Source organism: Euwallacea similis, chromosome 15 (genome assembly GCF_039881205.1).
Source record: "Euwallacea similis isolate ESF13 chromosome 15, ESF131.1, whole genome shotgun sequence".
Lineage (NCBI taxonomy): Eukaryota > Metazoa > Arthropoda > Insecta > Coleoptera > Curculionidae > Euwallacea > Euwallacea similis.
Genome location: NC_089623.1, coordinates 4,083,034 through 4,102,916, shown reverse-complemented (window position 1 = coordinate 4,102,916; position 19,883 = coordinate 4,083,034). Strand labels below are relative to the sequence as shown.

The 19,883-nt window shown below is 32.3% G+C and overlaps 1 protein-coding gene across 2 annotated transcripts in view; it reads right to left on the bottom strand.

Moving 5' to 3' along the window:
* Window positions 1–269: 269 nt before the first annotated feature.
* Window positions 270–19,883, bottom strand: part of foi (fear-of-intimacy) — a 30,070-nt gene continuing 10,456 nt past the window's right edge. For both annotated transcript variants that reach the window (XM_066397448.1, XM_066397449.1), the window contains exons 3-9: window positions 12,543–12,873; window positions 11,132–11,444; window positions 10,814–11,037; window positions 8,966–9,077; window positions 5,402–5,616; window positions 4,990–5,254; window positions 270–3,332 (exon numbers count right to left, since the gene is read on the bottom strand). In XM_066397448.1, the coding sequence (XP_066253545.1) occupies window positions 3,106–3,332; window positions 4,990–5,254; window positions 5,402–5,616; window positions 8,966–9,077; window positions 10,814–11,037; window positions 11,132–11,444; window positions 12,543–12,873 (1,687 nt within the window). In that variant the 3' untranslated portion in view covers window positions 270–3,105. The remainder of the gene's footprint in view (window positions 3,333–4,989; window positions 5,255–5,401; window positions 5,617–8,965; window positions 9,078–10,813; window positions 11,038–11,131; window positions 11,445–12,542; window positions 12,874–19,883) is intronic.

Below are 19,883 nucleotides of genomic sequence, written 5' to 3'. Positions count from 1 at the left end.
TAAAGCAGAAACAAATACCTCTTGGAGGGTTTTTAATAGAATACGAAATATGAGAAATAATTAAACAAAATTTACATGCTAAAAAATACAAGTTAGTATTCTAGGGTTTTTTGGTAAAATGTTCCAAAGAAAAAATAATTGGGGCGAAGAACACAATGGGGGGAATTGAGCTGATGAGACCTGGACACCCTGGAGGATCTTCATGCTCGTGAAAAGAATGTTCCTCTGGAATGCCGTCTAACCGAAACTAATAATGAAACTCGATAAAATTAAGAAACCTGTTATTTATTGGTTACAAAACTAAACATACATTTCCTTTATAAAATTTAAAATTCAAACATTCTTGTATCGTAATAAGACTCGCCCGCCGAATGGACAGTAGATTTACATAAAAACTACATACTAATATATCTAAAATAAGTGTAACATTTTTGTTAAAGCCCACATGACAAATTTTTGTTAGCAAAATTATTAGCTCATATTTCGTAGATACATTATTGCCGACTTAAGCTGCTGCCATGAAATATTATACCTAACGTTCGTGTCTTGATATTTTCTCGTTATTTAAGAGTGGACTGTCTATGTCTCTATGTAAAGATGACAGTAGATTAAATCGCTATATATGTACATATGCGAATTGAAATTATAAGAAAAAAAATTTAAACAGTCAGGCGGGCTTCGAATATACACATTTATTATTGTACAAAAACTCCAGACCTTAGTTAGCTCGCATTCTATGAGTACTTTGATTTTAACCTGCCAGTAATATTTCACTTACAATGAACACGAGCGTTAAAAAGTAGTACTGTGTTCCATACATTTTTTCAATATATGAACATCAGTCTTCAAAGGTTACTGACCATCGAGAACAAAGTTTTATAAAGAATCCATCCACTTTCATCTGGATTATAGTCATCAAATCTCCTGTGAAGATTTAGATTACGGAAAACTACTCCATTCTTGTACTAGTTAATAAATCACCTAAAACCTCTGAAACTATTACAACTAATATCTTTCCGTACGACCAGGTTGCCTTTTGCTTAAAACATTAATTAGAAATAAATAAATTCATGACATGCGAGTTACACCTAACATCATTGCTACGTTTTCATGAAATATTGAATTTTTCTGGTATCCATTTTTCTATAAATTCAAAGAAAAATGAGATTGAATCCGGTTTGAATTTTAAGGTTTTAAAGCCTTTATGGGATCATGTCATAATTGAAATTGGATCTGATTATAATTTCACCATGACTCAATATTAAATTGAAAATCATTTCAATACTGCATGAAAATGTAACCATCATTATGAAGTTGGGACGTTTTAAAATATTAGGAACTTTGAAACTGTAAGTAGAAAACATGATATATATCGATACCTTCTGACTTATTAAATAAAATTAACGAATAAACTTTTTAGATTGTAAAACTTAAAATTTGCTTGCGAATTTTTGTGCTTAGAAGGAAAAATCATCTCTAGTTTAATGTATACAATATTCGAGATTCGAAAATCAGGAATAGATGAAGTGATGAATGCGGTTACTATAAATATCGCCGTTAAATAGTGGCAAATTTATAAGATTGTTTGTTTGGTAAAACTACTAGTAAGACAGGTACGTTGCAATCCAACACAAATTTGAAACTATACAGTGACATAACTACACACATTAAAATACAATTTATTCATTGTAATCCAATTTCCATTTAAATAATAATCGGTATGCTGGAGTCGGGCTACAAATGCTTAAACAATCATCTACACACACCCTGTTGAAATTGGGACATACTTCACTAATTTTTAGCGTATATATAGAATTATAATATAGGCTGTTAAGCTTTTCAAACCATCGGAAAAATCTTCAGGGTTATGACATTCCTGAGGACTGAAAAGAAAAATTTTATATATTAACGAATAACACAATGAATATAAATGAAGCCTAAAACCAAAACCCTCCAAAAATCAAATTCTAAATTCAAATCACCAAATTAAAGCAGAAATAAACAATTACACCAAAAAAATGATGTGAAATAGTTGGGAGTATTAATCGACAAAAAACTGAAATTAACTAAACACTTTCGAAATACGAAAATAGAAATTATTAAACGGACAAAAAGTTAAACAATATATAACAACAATAGAAGAGATTGCACAAAGACTGATTCCAAAAATATGGCGTTTTGAGAATCCACCATTACAATCTATCTAAAAAAAATTCATGTTTCGCGGGCGGAAATATCGAAGAATATGAAATAATATATTAACATAAGTAATCAATTATTGAATATACCTTTACCAACCAACGATTTACGACTTACCTCTTTTAAACATTATATTCATAATTAACCGATTGATTGCCGCCTCACTTCATTCTATTTTTCCTTAAGCACATTACCTCCACAATCCTATTGCGACCTAACAAGACATAACACATATGCTTACTCTTAAAATAAATAACTAATAAAAAATACCCTTTCTTCTAAGAAATACCACTCGTATGCACACAAGGAATTCTAGACTTAGACTAGACACAAAGAAAGTCTAAGACTAAAGAAACTAATTAATTCGAGTTATCAAGTTTAAGCGGTCCTGAATATGTAATGTATAAGCAATAAAGTAAAAAATAAGAAAATTAAAAATAAACAGGATTAGAGGATTATTGTCTTTCTTTTTTTCAGAATCGAGTTCATTTCGTGTTTGAAACAGAAAATAATGGTTTAATTATTATTGTAAAATTAAGAATCACTTCGTCATTACTACCCATCTAAGTGTTAACAATGGCTTTTTTAATTTCATTTTTTAGCTAGTCCAGAAGACGTTTTCAATAATCGTAAACTTCTAGATATCCAGATGTCGACGAGAACGAAGCCACCTGTTTAAAACTGACACACTTAATGGGATTTTGACGTCTTTTTCAACTCTTTCTGGTCCATAAAAAACCTCTATTTTAGCTTGTTACAAAAATTGGGAGTTATTGAGTTTCAAAAACGCAACAAAGTTTATCTCTTAAATTACTTTCCTACACGTAAAAGCAGCTGATAACGGTGAACACTTAGTTGTACGTTAACAAACCGCTCCCAAACGTAGTAGTTCTGCGGAAATCGGTTCTATTCGGATTCATGAAACAAATTTTTTAAATCGTGCTCATAGAGTGCTATTAACGTCATTATACCGACACCAATTAACAAGCCGCTCAAATGTAAGAAGTACTGAATGAGATTTTCCTCGTCATCGTGTGCCGAACTCAGCTCCGGTATCATATCTACTAAAGCGATGTAAATAAATGTGCCCGCTGCAGCTGCGAATACCCACTGGTTTGCCGATTCGGTGTTACCTAAAACAAGAATTTTTATTATTCTAATTGTTTGTTTTCAGTTGTTCTATTGTTGAATTACTACAGTGTCTCAATTTTGAAACTCTGAGTTATTTATAATTCTGAAGATTTAATTTTTTTTAGAACATTCAAAAACCGTTTCGGCCGAAAGGACGGGAAACCAGTTTAATAGTTGTCACAAATTTCTACGTGTACTCCTGAAGGAGGTAGCTACCTCAACTCTAAAATTTTAAATTGCAACGGGTATGATGTGATACCTCTTTTGGAAGGTCTTTGGAAACTGCGTATAAAAAAAATTATTTCAATAAAAAAAACTAATTTATGAGAAGTTACCGCATTTTTAATTCGGAAATATTATATTTAAAAAATATTGACAAAAACTGTTCAAAATTTTCACCACTTTTTTTAAATTAAAAAAAGAAAATTGGAATTCAACTTCTCTTATTTTTCCAAATATTTCGAAGGCAATGAATTGATATACTTGAATAATTCGATGCTGTAAATCTTGCAAAACTTCGTTTTGTAAACAACTGATCTGATGTGGCCTCAAAAAAAATTGAGGAGTTTTAAATCCAGTGATCGCGGTGGCCACTCTATTGCTCCCCCGCGAGCAATCCATCTTCCTGGATAATATTGACCTAGCTCTTGTCTTGTTTGTAGGGCATAATGCACTGGAACACCGTTCAATTGGAGATGTAAAAGATTTTCATCTAATTACAGATGGCTATCGATACACCATTTTTGCAAATTGTTTTTAACGCAACACTTGTGTTAGAACAATACTCAAGTATACCAATATTAAACTAGCAATAAATAAGTTAAGTTTTATTTAAAAAATACGTGACCATAAAAGATAAGAGAAAAATACAAAAAAAACTTGTGCTGATATAACATTTTGAACAGTTTTTGTCAATATATGTTATAAATATGATATTTCTGTATTAAAAATGATGTCACTTGTCAAAAATTGATTTTTTTAAATTGGAACTAGTTTTTTTACACCCAATTTACAAAGACCTTTAAAATAAGGTATCACATAATAGGTGTTGCAACTTAAAATTTTAGAGTTAGAGTACCTAACCCTCTTAGGGGTATACGTAGAAACTTGCGCCACTATTAAACTGGTTCTCTCTCCAGTCTGCTAAAACGGTGTTTGAATGTTCTAAAAAGATTCAATCTTCGGAGTTATAAGCAATCCAAAATTTTGAAATTGAGACACTGATATCTAATGTGTGGGTGTTAATTTGAAAAGTTTCGACAGATTCGTTAAGATTTTTGTTAGATAACCAACAAGAAAGATATTCAGCTCAACGGGAAGCCTCTATCAAACATTAAAACAAAACGTTGTACGTATTACAGATTGAAAAAAGGATTTCGCCGTTGATCGAAAAAATGCCTTATGTTTCGTATCAGGTCTCAAATTTCAGCCACAACTTTTTAAAGTTTACACTTAGCCACTTCTTCAGTTCTTGTGACATTAAATTTATTTTTTATAATAACTAAGGTCTGAAACCTACTCAAATTAGATTTTACAAATTACTTTGAAAAAACTTGGTTTTTTCCAAAAAACACAAATAGTTTGAAAATAAATTTGCAACAGCAGAAAAATACATTTAATTAAAATGATAAACTTTCAACAACAATCAAAACTGCTTACCTAAGTACAGCCCAACAAAGTTTCCCAAAATGCATAACCCACTCGACAACAAATTGTAGAATAAGGCCTGTTTTATACTCATTCCTGCCTTGAGTAACATTGCGAAATCTCCCAATTCATGAGGCAACTCGTGGCAAAAGACGGCAACAGTTGTAGAGAATCCTCCAGCAATACCGCTGGCGAAAGCAGCACCGATGGCCATTCCGTCGGTGAAATTGTGCAATCCGTCGCCCATGATTACCATCCAGGCAACTGAGGAATAATTCTAAAGAAAATTTTTCAATGAGAAAAACTGGCTTCAACTGCTTCTAACGATTAGGTAATTTAAATTTTTTGTTTGACCAATATTAATCATGTTAAAGTTTAATCTTAGTGCATAACTTAATCTGAACATAATCTAATTTCTTCTTACCTGAGGAGCAGAATGCACATGCCCATGTTTATGGGAATGTCCATGGTGATCCGTCACATGTTCCCGGACGATAACTCTAATATCTTCATGATCGCGTGTAAGCATTTTCTCTTCTATGCAAGGGGTTGAAATGGTATCTCCATCCGGTTGGTGAGTGTCTAGCTTTTCAAACGGTAGTGAACGAGAGTGTTTTAATTGTAGGTCAGTTTTTGAATCTGTAATATTAACAATGATAGTAGATACCTTAGATGAAAATATTTTAAAGTTTCAGGCAAAAACTATCAAAGTCCACAAATATCGGTTGTATCTGCGATTATTTGCTCTGACTATGGCGTTCTATATAAAAGGAACGAACGAAATAGGTGACCTTAAAAAAAATGCGTTCATTTCAATTATCTTATTTTGATTCCTATTTTGAACATGGCATCGTGAACACTACATTTGTTACCTCAACTGATTGTCCAATCCGGTTAATTAACCGACATAAATCATCCTAATCATAATCACGATTTCGCATAATTTATTTTATTATTTTATTAATCGTCATCTTGTGATTCCATTTCGTACTTAGAGCTACTGCTATTCTCATTTTGTGTTTCTTTGTATAAGGAGTCATCGTTGTGTTTCGGCATGCGATATCTAATACACACAGGATCTTCCAGGGAAAAGTATCTACTCTGAATATCTTTTCTGTTGTTTGTTAAAGAAATTCTAAAACACATCAACTTTGATAAAAAGGGAGACATCATTTGATGAAAAAGTTGTTTTTGAAATGTCATCTCTCTACCCTTAGAAACCACTTCTTTGAAATTTTCAAATTGGAAGAGGGGTTGTGTTATACCTAGTTCGAAAGGAATTTTATTCTCTACATGGTCGAACTTTTATTTTTTATTTTTATATGTCGATCTTGTAGAAATTAAACAAAAATCACATAGCTTGATTTTAAAAATTTTTACTGATATTTTATTAATTTTATCATAAGAAATGTAGAAAGTGACCTCCATTGACTTCTATGCATATGTACAGCTAATCCTCAATACTTCTAATATTTCTGGTGTTATTGATCTGTACTCTTCGACGATTTGGGTACGTAATTCATCAAGAAAATCAGAATGTGTATCTTAGATTCTGTTCTTTAAATGTTCCCGTAAAAAAAAATCCAGGGGACTAAAGTCAAGGAATCTCATGGACCACTGGACCTCTTCGGCAAATCCATCTTCTAGGAAATTCTTCATCTAAAAATTGTCAGACAGCAGTATTGTAGTTTCGATCCTATTGAAAAACTAATTCTTGTTTTAAGAGGCGAGAAACTTGTTCAAGTATTTCAGTTATCCTGGAAAATATGGCGTCTTGTAGAAAGTTTTTTCCTTTTAAGTTTCCAGGAATGAAAAATAATTTAATAATGAAATCACCCAAAATTTCTGCCCAAACGTTCAATTTTTGAGGTTGTTAACTACTATGGGTCCCTGGGAACAAATGGGAATTGACTCCAATAACGACAGTGACTTCACCATTTAAAGAGAACAAACAAATTCATCAGAAAATGTTGTATTATACAACAAATGTTTGTTTAAATGTAACATGTTACTAAAGGATTTACGGAATTTTAATCGATGGTCGAAATCATGCTCATTTAATTTTTGTACTAGTTTTATGACATAAGGATGGAATTTTACAAATACTTGTTTTGAAATTCTATGAACAGTATTTTTTTGAAATGCCGGGTTTCTCAGCATTCCTTCATACAGAAGTTCTGTTGTCCATTTGAACATATCTCAGAACCGTGATTTGAACTTCACCTTTCATCGAGTAGTCAACTTCGTGTTTTTTCTTTTAGACGGAACCAGTTTCATTGAATTTCATTAGCAACTTAGATACATAAGGGTGACAGCCTACTTTGTCAGGAAGATTTAAATTGAAGACACGAGTTGCCGCTCTTGCAAAATTATTATTTTTGTAATACACACTCATAGTCTCGAATCTCTCTTGTAACGGGTAAACCATTATAGTCAAATTAAAAATTGAACGAACTGCAAAATGATGTCTTGCAACGAAGTAGTAAAACCATTAATTCAAAAAAAATATATCAATAAATTTTTCCTATAAGAAAATTAGGGTTTATCAATTTTAAATGGAATGTTAGAAATGTCATTATTATTGATATATTTGAGACGTCGAAACGTTTTGAGTCTAACACTTTCAGCATTTATTACAATAACATTCATGGTTAAAATCAAGTTATTTGATTTTTGTTTAATTTCTACAAGACTAACGTACAAAAATAAAAAATAAAAGCTCAACCATGTAAACAACAAAATTACTTTTCTAATAAGATATAACACAACCCCTCTTCCAATTTGAAAATTTCAAAGGTTTAGTTCTCAGGGGTAGAGGAATAACATTTTGAAAATAACTTTTTCATCAAATGATGTCTCCCTCTATCAAAGTTGACGTGATTTAACGTTTTTTTTTTTAACAAAAAGCAGAAAAGATATTCAAAGTGGCCAATTTTTCCTTCGACACTCTGTATACAAATCCCAATGGAAACATTGAAAAAGACAAGCCTTATGCCTTTGCTTAAGCGCCCTAAACTTGTTTGAAGCTCCAACAATACGTACAATTTGATGCTTATACAGGGTCATCCAACGAAAACTTGACCCCCCATTTCTCCTTAATTTTGAAAAATAATGACTTTTGGGAAAATTCTCAAAATACGTAAAAATAGTCTATGAAGGGAACGAATTCTTATATAAAATTCCACCCCCACACTTTACCCTTATGCTCATCACAATCTTCTTAAAAATTTTAAATGGCTCGAGGGGTCATGTGACACTTCAAATTAAAGGTCTGTCAAAACTACGTTCAATGGTGTAATGCCCTTCAAAATCCATCGATAATTTTTTGTGAAAAATAGCTATAAATTCCGCGAAACAGGCAATGCAAACTTAAATAAACAATGAAACATTAACTTACGTTACCTAAACGATGGAAAACAGGATTTTAAAGGTACACCTACATCCACAGCCATTTCGAAAATCGACCTCTATCTGAAACTGTGTGAAGTTTTTTTTTGCCAAAAGTATTACAATAAACCAATTCCCTTTGATTTTCCTATCTACCTAGTTGAGTGATGTTTATTCTATAGGCTAAGTTAAAATAATAGAATACTGTACTAATAGTAGTAATTTATGATTAGAATAATGTACACTCCTTTGTTTAAATATTAGAACACCTCTATGTAGAACATCATAGCTATGACTTACACTGCTTATGTTTAAAACGCATTTTAAAGTCGTTATATTTAGCTGATTGCGATAGTTTTTATCAAAATCAGCAAATTTCAAATATTCTACAATAAATAGCAAACGTTCCTTAAACATATTTGCAAACAGAGCGAAAGCCCATCAGCAGCAAAAATTGCCAACGGTTTCACGGTTGAAAGTAAGCAAAAATATCAGTATGTTTTTGCTGAAAATGCTCAATAAGTTGGTATATTCGTTAAAAGAGTAGTCACTTTTAAAAGCCGCTTGGTTACTTAAAGATAATTTTACGATGCATACTTACTTCGATCGGGAAGAATGTCTTTGTAGCAGAAGGGAGAGTCATTATACTTGTCCATACACTGAGTCGAGTTCCGTCTCTCACCTTCGTCATCGTAAATTTGTACATGAGTGTGCTGCAAAAAGAGGAAGCGTTTAGAAATAAGAAATAAAAAAACGGTGACAATATTTTTCAATTTTTGATAGTGAGATTACTCCCAGAGTTCTCCACATTTTGAACAGCACTATTGAATGGCGCAAATATACACCATTTACTAATTGTATACATCTTTATCCTACTTTGAAATTTCACATTTTGCATCAAACATTTTTATTTATTGAGAGTATTTTAGAATTTCGAGGTGAAATTCGTGAACTTGAAAAAGCTACCCAGAAGCATTGTATCACATTAGCATTTAGAAAGTCACCTATATGACACACTTTAGATGTGTTTAATAATACTGTTAGTGCCAGTGTCACCAAAATGTCTGTGAAAGTATCATGTAACATTGCTTTGGTTAAAGTGACGTCACTGAGCAGCGAGAGGGTAGAAAAATATTTAATTATCTATTATTTATCGTTTAAGTCAATATTTAAGTTAAATGTCATCAGCTAAGTATGAAAATGATTGAAAATTTATATTTTCCTCTTTTCTACTCTCGCAGTGACAATCAATGGAATTTTTTTTTATAAATACCTTCGTGATTTTTTAACAACAACATCCTACAAATTTACGGAACTAAGTGGATGATAATCATACATCAGGCTCTATATTATCTTAGGCAATATAATAATTTATATTAAATAAACCTCTTCTAATACATTCAAACGAATTCTCCTGAAAAATGTATTATAAGACGAGATTAATGCATTTAATACACTTTGAGGGATAATTGATTATTCGACATTATAGCGCCATCAAAATTTAAAGATAATTATAACGAATAGTCTTAATCTTGAAAAATATGAACGAAATTGATTTATTACCTGAAAAAAGATTAGAGAAGTCAGTTCTGAAGAAAAATGCTTCATAACAGACAACTACGCTTCCGATTCAAAAAAAGGATAGATATCTAGAGCAATTGACACACAATCATGAAATCTGTTTTTAGAGTTAATTTTCGAGGTATGTCACAGAGCACTATTTCTACTTCCACAATTAACAGAAGACTTACAGTGGGCGAGGAACTACAGGTATTAGTTTCAATATATGTCAAATAGTAGTGAATAGTAGATCAAATATATGGTCGTCTTAAGTGAGGAATAAAAGATTTGGCTCGGTGAATAGTAACCATTTTTAAGGAGAGACCCGGGACGCCAATAGGATGTCATTTTTCTAGATTAGTTAATCCTTACGAAGAACGGTATAGGAATGTAACATATTGCGCGGGCATGCTGTACAACGTCGTACCGCTTTAATTTGAACTCCACCGGAATATGACAAGCTAAACTTACACTGAAGATGTTATTAGGTCTATTATTTAGTTTCGTCAGATCAAAGTTGAAAAGCACAGAAAACTAGCTAAGGAAATCACAATATTAGACTGACCATTCATTTTGCATTGTTTGACAGTGACTTTACTGTGCCCGCTAATGCAAATAGATAATATAAATACATTACAATATGGGACCTGACAGTAACCAGACCATAACTTGACCTATAATATGAATAATTTTTCAATTATTCGCTATTTTTTTTCCAAACACCTACGCAGTTTCGTGAAACATTAACAAGCTTAAATTTGTCCCAAAAATTACACGAGTATATATTTAGATTTCTTCCATTGAAGTATTTTACCATGTTCGACATGCATCTCCTTTTTAAGAAACGTAACAAAATAATAGTCTAAATTAACAAAAACAATACACTTACTGTATCAGTCTTATGTTTCTGTTTATTTTTCCTCCACTTCCCAGCAACGAAAATCAGTCTTTCCATAACGAAGAAAAAGGTCAGTCCCATCATGGCCACCAAACCCTTCCACGTGTTTTCTATATGGGGATCGTGATCTTCCATCGGGTCGTGACGAACCGAGCTGTGATTTTCACTCATGGCATGAGGAAGAAGATGAAGTAAGGCGTCACCGGCCAGAGTACCTTTGAAAAAACAATTCCTTTAAAGAAACTGATGTAACGAAGACAACAAAAAAAGATAAAAAATCAGTATTTAAATATTTACATAAGGACTTACCTACAGCTAAAGCTACCAAAAACTGGATCAAGGGCTTGTAAAACCTTTTCTGCATCAACGGGATTATGACCAAGGCTCCTACTCCGCAAACGCTGATAAGTAGCACAGCTAGACTGGAATACATCCATATTTTCGCACCCACACCCGAAAACTGTGATGCCGACACCTCAAATTCGCCTTTTTCTTTTATTGAGCAAGTTTCAGAGAGCAAACTGTAGACCAGAAGAGGACATACTTCGGAAAAGGTGCTGTGATTTAGTGGTTGACTTTCGGTGGATTGTTGCAGGGCTATGATTGTCTCCTTGTTAAAGCACTGAAAGGAAATAGAAAGTATATTTCTTAATTGCTTGACACTACTCTACTACTTTTTATTGTTCTATAAGTTCAGGGAAAGAAAAATCCTAACAAAACCTTGTATTTGAAGAAAAAAAGAACGTGTTTTCCAGAAATTTTTTATTCTTGATGTCATATTAATTTAACAGGGTTTGGTGCCGAATACTTTTTTTAACGAATTGTTCTATGAGAAGAAATAGATCAATTGGCATTTTATAGTCTTGCAAAGAACGCAAATTTAACTTTATCGACGATTAATACTGCGGTGTAGTTTCGACAACATTCTTTGTTTGCAAAAACTTTAGTCTGAATAGATGAGTTCTTTCATATTCATCGTTGGGTTTTTATTCAGCTCAGCACTTGCTTATAAACAGAGCTGTTCCTATTGTAAACGAAACAAAAGGTTATTGTTAAAGTTACATCATTATTGCAGTCATGAAATTGGAGGTATTACAAGACCGTATGTATCGCATATTTTAAAAGTAAAATCTCTCAAAAAGATTATTTACTGCTGTATCGTACTAATGTAATTAGGTTATTTAATCGCTGACTGTAACTTTTATCAATATGATACTTACAGGAATCTGAATTACTAGGAAGTTACGAAATATGATTTACATAAAAAAATAACACGTGTATATGACGAGGTTATCAAAAAATTCAACTATTAGCATCAAAATTAACAAATGCTTAAACCGTAAAATCTAACAAGAGTACCTTTATATTCATTTAACGCATTATCTATATATAATTTGTAATAAAACGACAATGTTATCATTATCTATAAACCTGGTTCTTAAAACCAGATATTTGCCCAATGAGCTAAAAATAAACTAATATCTATAATATCTAACTCAGAATGGGGCCATATAGATAATATGAATGTTTAAAACTGGCGTAACTGTGACCAAAACCAATATCGTTAGATTGCAATTAAGCTATATAAAATTTTGATAAATTGAAGTTTTTGAAGAACAGACATTCAATAAATACAGTCCTGATCAACACAAACACTGGAAGAATGGCAGATTTTACCATTCCGGTATGACTTAGGTAGCAATCTGCAAGTAACACTTACGGTGTCATTTTGATCCACCTCTCTGGCTTCCTTTCGAACATCCATGTGCGAGAAATCCTCGTCTCCCTGCATTTTCAATCTCTCCGACAAAATCTGCATCAAATTCAGCCTTTTCAGAAGTTTGCCAAGTCCATCTGCAGTCATTTTTTCTCCATCTCCAAATTTCAAAAATATCCGTCGCAAAAAATCAGACTCTCCAGGGAAAAAGTTGTCACCCTCATCTTCTCTCACTGATTTCGTTACCCAATTTCGTTTGTAGTGGTGATGTTGTTGCGCGCTTTGGTTGGCATCGGGAGGGCTGTCTGGTCGGTGATTTGAGTGCCGCTTTTCCCTGGAAATTTTCATTAAGTAAATAAATTTGTAAAAATAAATATCTGATGTTTTGTTTTGATATGTGACGTCCATCTTAAAGGGCACTATAATACAGGGTGTTCCGAAATTAATATGCATTCATTTAACAGCATATGACACGTCGAAAAATAAGGTAAAAAGCTCATAAAAACATAAGTCAAAAAGCGCTTCGTTATTAAGATGTGGAATGCTAAAGTGGAACGTTGTATTGCATTTTTTCCTCATAGCGTCAAATTTTTTTTAGACATTTTTAAAACAATCAAGCTCTTACAATGTTTTCCATCTAACCGTTGTTCAAATTCTGGGTAAGAAATCAAATTTTATCGTTTCAATGCACAAAAAGTTTAACTCCTGTATTTTGATTAAAATGTTGCGTAAAATCCAGTAACTTAAACTTACTTTAAAATGCCACAGTAAAGGGAGTCGAACTGATGAAATGGATTTTTATTAAATGCCACTTATGATATCTATGAGTGGACTTAAAATAAAGTATTATACAAAGTAACTCCATGCCTGAAGGTGCTGTACGATACGTGATTTATAAGGCTGAGATCTGTTTTGGAATTATTCCAATATTCGGATAAATTGCACTCCAAAAATTCTGATAAATGTATTGAAACTTAATAAATAGGAATCCCACATTAGTTTAATGTAATATTTAACTTGTCAGTTTTATAAAAATATGATAATTCCTAAATTTTCTCACTGAATTCCCAAATTTAGAGATGTTAGTACTGAGTTAGTTAACGAGTTCTTAGAGCTCGCAATACGCGAAAACTTCATAAATGGTACAAAATTTTCCAAAGTTTACAGAAATCTCTAAGAATTTCTCCACCATTTCAATAATGCATTCAACGCGCCTTAATTCTCTGGACAGGTCTCAAATTTTGAGAAGTTACTGATCAAAAAATATTTTCATTTCTTAGGGTTCAGAAATCTCCACAAATTTCTATACGATGATAACTATACCTCAGAAGTCTATGAATTATATTGGATAAGTTCCAATTTTAGGTACATTCTTGATTAATTCTATTGACGTGTCTAAATTTCCTTTCATAATGTCTGCTGACATACAGTTGCGAAAAAAAGTATTTAGACACCTCTTTATTTGAAATATAACTCGTTCCAAAACCAAAACTATTAGTTATACTTAACTATGTGTATATAGAAAATAAATCTCATAGCCAGGTTTTTTAAATAATGTATAATTTATTAACAAAACAAAAATATGAAACGATAAAAATAAATTATGTTGAAACAAGTATGAAATTCAATAGGAATAAAGTATTTAGACACGCGCACATGCTGGCTTTTAATCATTTTGCTGCTTCAGGAAAAAGAAATAACTTGTAGCAACTTGTATGCTGCAATCATTTAGAATCAGTTCTTGCTTCGTTGAGGTAATAAAAACTTGAAATTTTTTAAAATGGCTCCAAAAACTAGGGAATTAACAAATTAAGAAAAAAATTTGGTTATTAAATTTTATAAAGACGGTAAATCTGCAAGAGAAATAGGGAAACTGATGGGTAGACACCATTCGACAGTGACATATACCATAAACAAATTCAAAATTTCAAACACAGTCCAAAATAGAAAAAGATCAGGCAGACCTTCAAAGCTTGACGACAGAGATGAGCGCTTAATTGTCAGAACCATTAAGAAGAACCCATTTGAAAGTTCAACAACTATCTCCAGAGATTTGGAATTGGCAACAGGAAAGTCTGTAACACCAAGAACAGTGAGAAACAAATTGAAAAAGGAAGGGTTCAAAGCTTGTACTGCACGTCGTAAACCAATGATTAATAATGTGAATAGAAAGAAGCGATTAGATTTTGCAAATTCTCATAAACACAAGACAAATGAATTTTGGGAAACTATTATATTTTCGGACGAAAGTAAATTTAGCGTTTGGGGATCGGATGGATGAAAATTAGTTTGGAGAAAGAAAGGTACAGCTCTAAATAAGGAAAACCTTCAGCCTACAGTCAAACATGGAGGAGGTAATGTGATGGTATGGGGATGTATGGCGGCAAATGGTGTTGGAAACCTTGTATTTATAGATGGTATTATGAACCAATATTCTTATTTAGACATTTTGAGGAACAATTTGCGTCAAAGTGCCATTAAATTGAACCTAGAAGGTCGTTATCATTTTCAACAAGATAACGATCCTAAGCATAAATCGCGATTAGTAAGGGAATGGCTTCTTTATAATACTCCCCAGGTATTGGAAACGCCCCCTCAATCACCTGACGTGAATGTTATCGAACATTTGTGGGAAGAATTGGACAGAAAAATTCGCAAAAAACCTATTCACAACCGTACCGAGTTGAAAAGAGAGTTAATGGACGCATGGATGAGCATCTCTCCAGAAGTTACTAAAAATTTAGTTCATTCTATGCCTAGACGGTTAGAAGCTGTTATAAAGTCTCGAGGATACCCAACAAAATATTAGAACATTTGTTTGTTGTTTGTTTGTTATACTTTATAGAGTTTGTCTAAATACTTTTTTCCTATTGCATTTCATACTTGTTTCAACATAATTTATTTTTATCGTTTCACATTTTTGTTTTGTTAATAAATTATACATTATTTAAAAAACCTGGCTATGAGATTTATTTTCTATATACACGTAGTTAAGTATAACTAATAGTTTCGATTTTGGAAAGTGTTATATTCCAAATGAAGCGGTGTCTAAATACTTTTTTCCGCAACTGTATGCAGCAATTTCTTTATAGTTCTACAAAGATCACTCGTCCTCAAATTGTACTATACTATAACAAATGTCATAGAGTCCCTTCATTTTCTCTAGGATTTTCCAGCTTTAAAGAAGTTAATCAATTTGAGAGAGTTCTTAGACTTTTTGAAGGCTAGATGAATAATATAAACATTTAGGAGGTCTCTGGAAATTTTCAAAAATCTCTATACCATTGAAAAAGGTACACCTAAACCCCCTAAATTCGGAAAGAGAAATTGCCAAATTGTGAGAAGTTATACTGATCAATTCTAGAGATGTCTGGTACATGTTAGATATCTTTGATTTGTAGCATAACTACTGGAATATACATATTTTCTAATAACACACATTTGAAAGAAGAGGTATTCCTTTAATTACTCTTATTTATTTTCGCAATGTATGTAAAGGGTTACATTAAAAAAAACCTCAAGTAAGCATTGAAATGTCAGGGGCATGTCTTGGTACAATTCATCTGCTACCAATTGTTAGGGGGATTCCTCGGGTCATGCAGACAGATAGGAGGGAGGCCAGCCGAACTACTATCTAGAAGTAGCAAATATAATGGACATAACCAGCAGACAAGAAGCAGTGGACCAAGTGATGGATCCTTGATCTAAACCTATGGGCGTGGTGCAAACATAGACGCTTGAACTTCTATTTATTTTAACTCAGACGCTTAAGGGATACGGTGGCTTCAAGAATTACACCCATAGAATAGGGTAAACGGACTCGGATTGTAGAAGCTGCAGAGTCGTCGATACCACGTAACGCTGCATTTTCCAACTCCTGTTATTGCACCAGCAATGAAACACGTTAAAAGAATGCGTAAGCAATCTAGCTCCAACATTCTTTATTAACGAGATGTTAGAAGACAAAACAAAGTGAGACCTTGGTAGCGATGTCATTACTGAGAATATTAAGGAAAATAAGTGAATGGAGCATGCCACTCAAGAGAGATAATAAACTCAAGCTTAAAAGCAACTGACAGCCGAATCCTCAAACCCCTCGACACTAATGTCTTATCTCCTAGGAATAGTTCTGGGTCGTTGTAAACTGCAGGAAAAGGAAACCTGAGGTTTTTAGTGGGTAGGCGCTCCGGTGAATCCCACACTGTCCAGTTACCAGAAGATCACACTGGCCGTCTTTAAAAGAGTTATAAGCGAGAAGTTTGATGTTAAATACCAAAATGTCTTAATCAACACTCTACGTTTACGGTTCACTATCTATTGCAACATTTCTTTTTATAATTACCCATTATTTCAGTCAATAGTTTGAAAAATAAAACAGAAATTTATGAACGAACCGTTCTAAAGCCGTAATATTAACGTAGACCATAACCCTTTGAATTGTTCTAATTCTCATGTCCAAGTCGTTTTGTTGAAATGTTACGGGACGTTACATAACTACATATTATACAATTTAATATTTATATGTCTTAATTACTACTACCATTCCGTGAACGGAAATTCATGCACCTATTTCATTTACCTGGAGCATTCCCCGTTAACATTAATAATGAGGCAGATTAAATGAAGATTTTATACTAAGAAAGTAGCAAAACCCATACCAGTGGTAAAATCTACAACGGAGCAGAATAGAAGTCTGTAATAAAGTGACATCTAAGTTAATCAAGGTAAAAGGCATAGAAAAAAATGAGAACAAAACAAAACTAACATGGTTACTGAGGTGAAATAATGAATAATGTCTGGTGTTGATCCAGAAAAGTTTTTGGATTATGTATTATGAATACATAATGTAAAAACTTAGAAATTGTATTTTCTCTTCTTTTGAACGAGATATTGTAACTTTTTCTAGGAAAACTATGATGTATTTTTAACTAATGACTAATGACAGTAATGTGTGTGTCCCACTAATAGTTACAATCTTTAAGTTACATCCCAAAAAAAAGGTTGAGTGCTACCAATTATTTATAAATAGTATATTCATCTAGTGTCACATGGCGCTGCATGATTCAAATAATTGCGAGTTCGTTAAAATAAAAATTAACCAATTTACCCGAATTGAAAACGACTCTTCTTCAGCTAAGATGAAGCATGAAAATATTTCAAAACAGATTACCTAACAGAAACCTGATTCATCAGTCAACATACCTAATTGAAGGAAATTGTTTTATGTGTTCTTTCAGATAGATCCAGAGGAGTAAGTTTAGTATGGTCGAGTTATTCCAGAGATAACATCTAATTTATATAAAATATTAAACGGAAACTAAGGTCAAGGGATCCATATTTGTTATCACAAAATTTATGCTTCTTTAATAAGTTACGATATTCCAGGTTTAATCACAATAGTTGTCCTTCCCATTTTTATGTCAAAATATTGTTATTATGATTTTTGAAAAAGCGAATGAATTAAAATAAAACCTTTTGGTGATTAAATTTTTATGCGGAGCGTTAAATATGGATATTTAATGGTTAGCTTAGCTTCATTTTATTTAAAAAAGAAACTGGTATAAATGGTTCTTAATCCAAGTCTTCAATAATCTGCATTATCATTCATTAAGGTAAATTTTACTATTGTGTGCTTTTATATTAGATATAATTGACTGACCTCTGAGGAACAGAAATTAATAAAATATTCATACTTATTATGTTATATTCGTAAATGGCCAGACAGATTAAGTGTGGGATTAACGAATTGACGATAATGTATAGAAAAGGTCGAATTTTAAAGGTCGATTTTTTATGAAAAAAAAAGGTTGATTTATGGCGCACTTGCGGTAGGATTTTCCGATATCAGGTTACCGATATGATCAATCTCATTCAATTTTAACAAAAAAAAGTATTACCAAGCATATGATTAAAATAATTCAATATCTTCACGGTCTTATTGTTCACCAAGTTAATAAGATTGTCAAACCTAAACTATCAACCTACACACCCAAATCTCTCATGCGAGCAAACCTTTTCAATGATTACTCATTTACATTATAATTCATAAAGATGTTTTTTTTCTACCTACAGATTGTTAAGATGTTGGATTCTGTTATTCTATCTAAATCACCCTGCAACCAACACGTCTTAACACGTTTTGATCTTTATGAATATCATCAAGTTATCCGCGAATAATAGTTGATTACAAACACGAACATTCCTAACCAGAATGTTAATGAATATTTTGAACAATAGAGGTAGCAAATGAAAACCTTGGATAACCCGGAGGCAAGCAAAATTTCCTCCGATTCAATACCACGTATTTTCCCAATTTGTCTTCTACTAGTCATGTCGCTAATGAACCAAGATAACAAAAAAGCTTCGTATAAAATTTGTAGATTACTTAAACTGGACATCGTGTCTCCAATACTGAAGTCGCATTAATTGAGTTTTCTGGCTATTATCGAAGATCAATTTTTAAAATCAGCTGTAGGGATTAATCTCATCCAGGCCATCGTTACTGAAAGAGGGCTATAAGGTCCATAAATCAATAGAAAGGAAGTGGTGAACAGCTTTTGAAAAACTGTGTTGTCTGACGGATAAAATATTCTCTTTAATAGGGGTTAACTTGCTCTTTTAGCATTTGTTATACAAAATATTGTATCTCTCAGGCAACACATATGTTTAACCGCTTTGCGACCACCTCAGTTAAATGAAGTCAATATAATACAGAATATTTCAGTTAAAGTGACACAAACGATTATCTCTGAAACTAAATTTAAAATAAAAAAGTTTCAAACAAACATTACTTGTTATGGAAGAAAATGTCCAAAGCACATAAGCAAATTTTTACTCAAGTTTATTTAAAGGATATTTCAAAGCCGTCTTTGTTTTTTTTTAATGGAACGCCTTTTCTTTGGTAAATTTGCAAAGCGCTTAAAAAATTAAGTATTTTTTGCTGAAAAAGTTTTTTCTAAAACTTCTCATTTTTCAGATAACAACGAAAATTAAAGTGATACATTTAAAATAACATAACTTAAATTACGGGAAAAAACTTTATTATAAAAATTTACAGATTCTAAAAATGGATCCACAATCATAGTAAAAATTGTTTTTAAACATTTATCAATCGAACAAATGCTTAAAATGTTGACCTTCCCCATCGAGACATTTTTAAATTTTCATGGTAAACGATCTTGAAACATTTCCAAGCATTTCTTCAGTGATTTCTTCACAAGCTGCTCTGATACGGTTTTTCCTATTATCCTAAATTGTTGGGACTTGTACGTACACTTTTTCTTTAAAATAACAGCAAATAAAAAAGGTTTAAAGGGGTCAATTTAGGTGATTTGAATGGCCAGT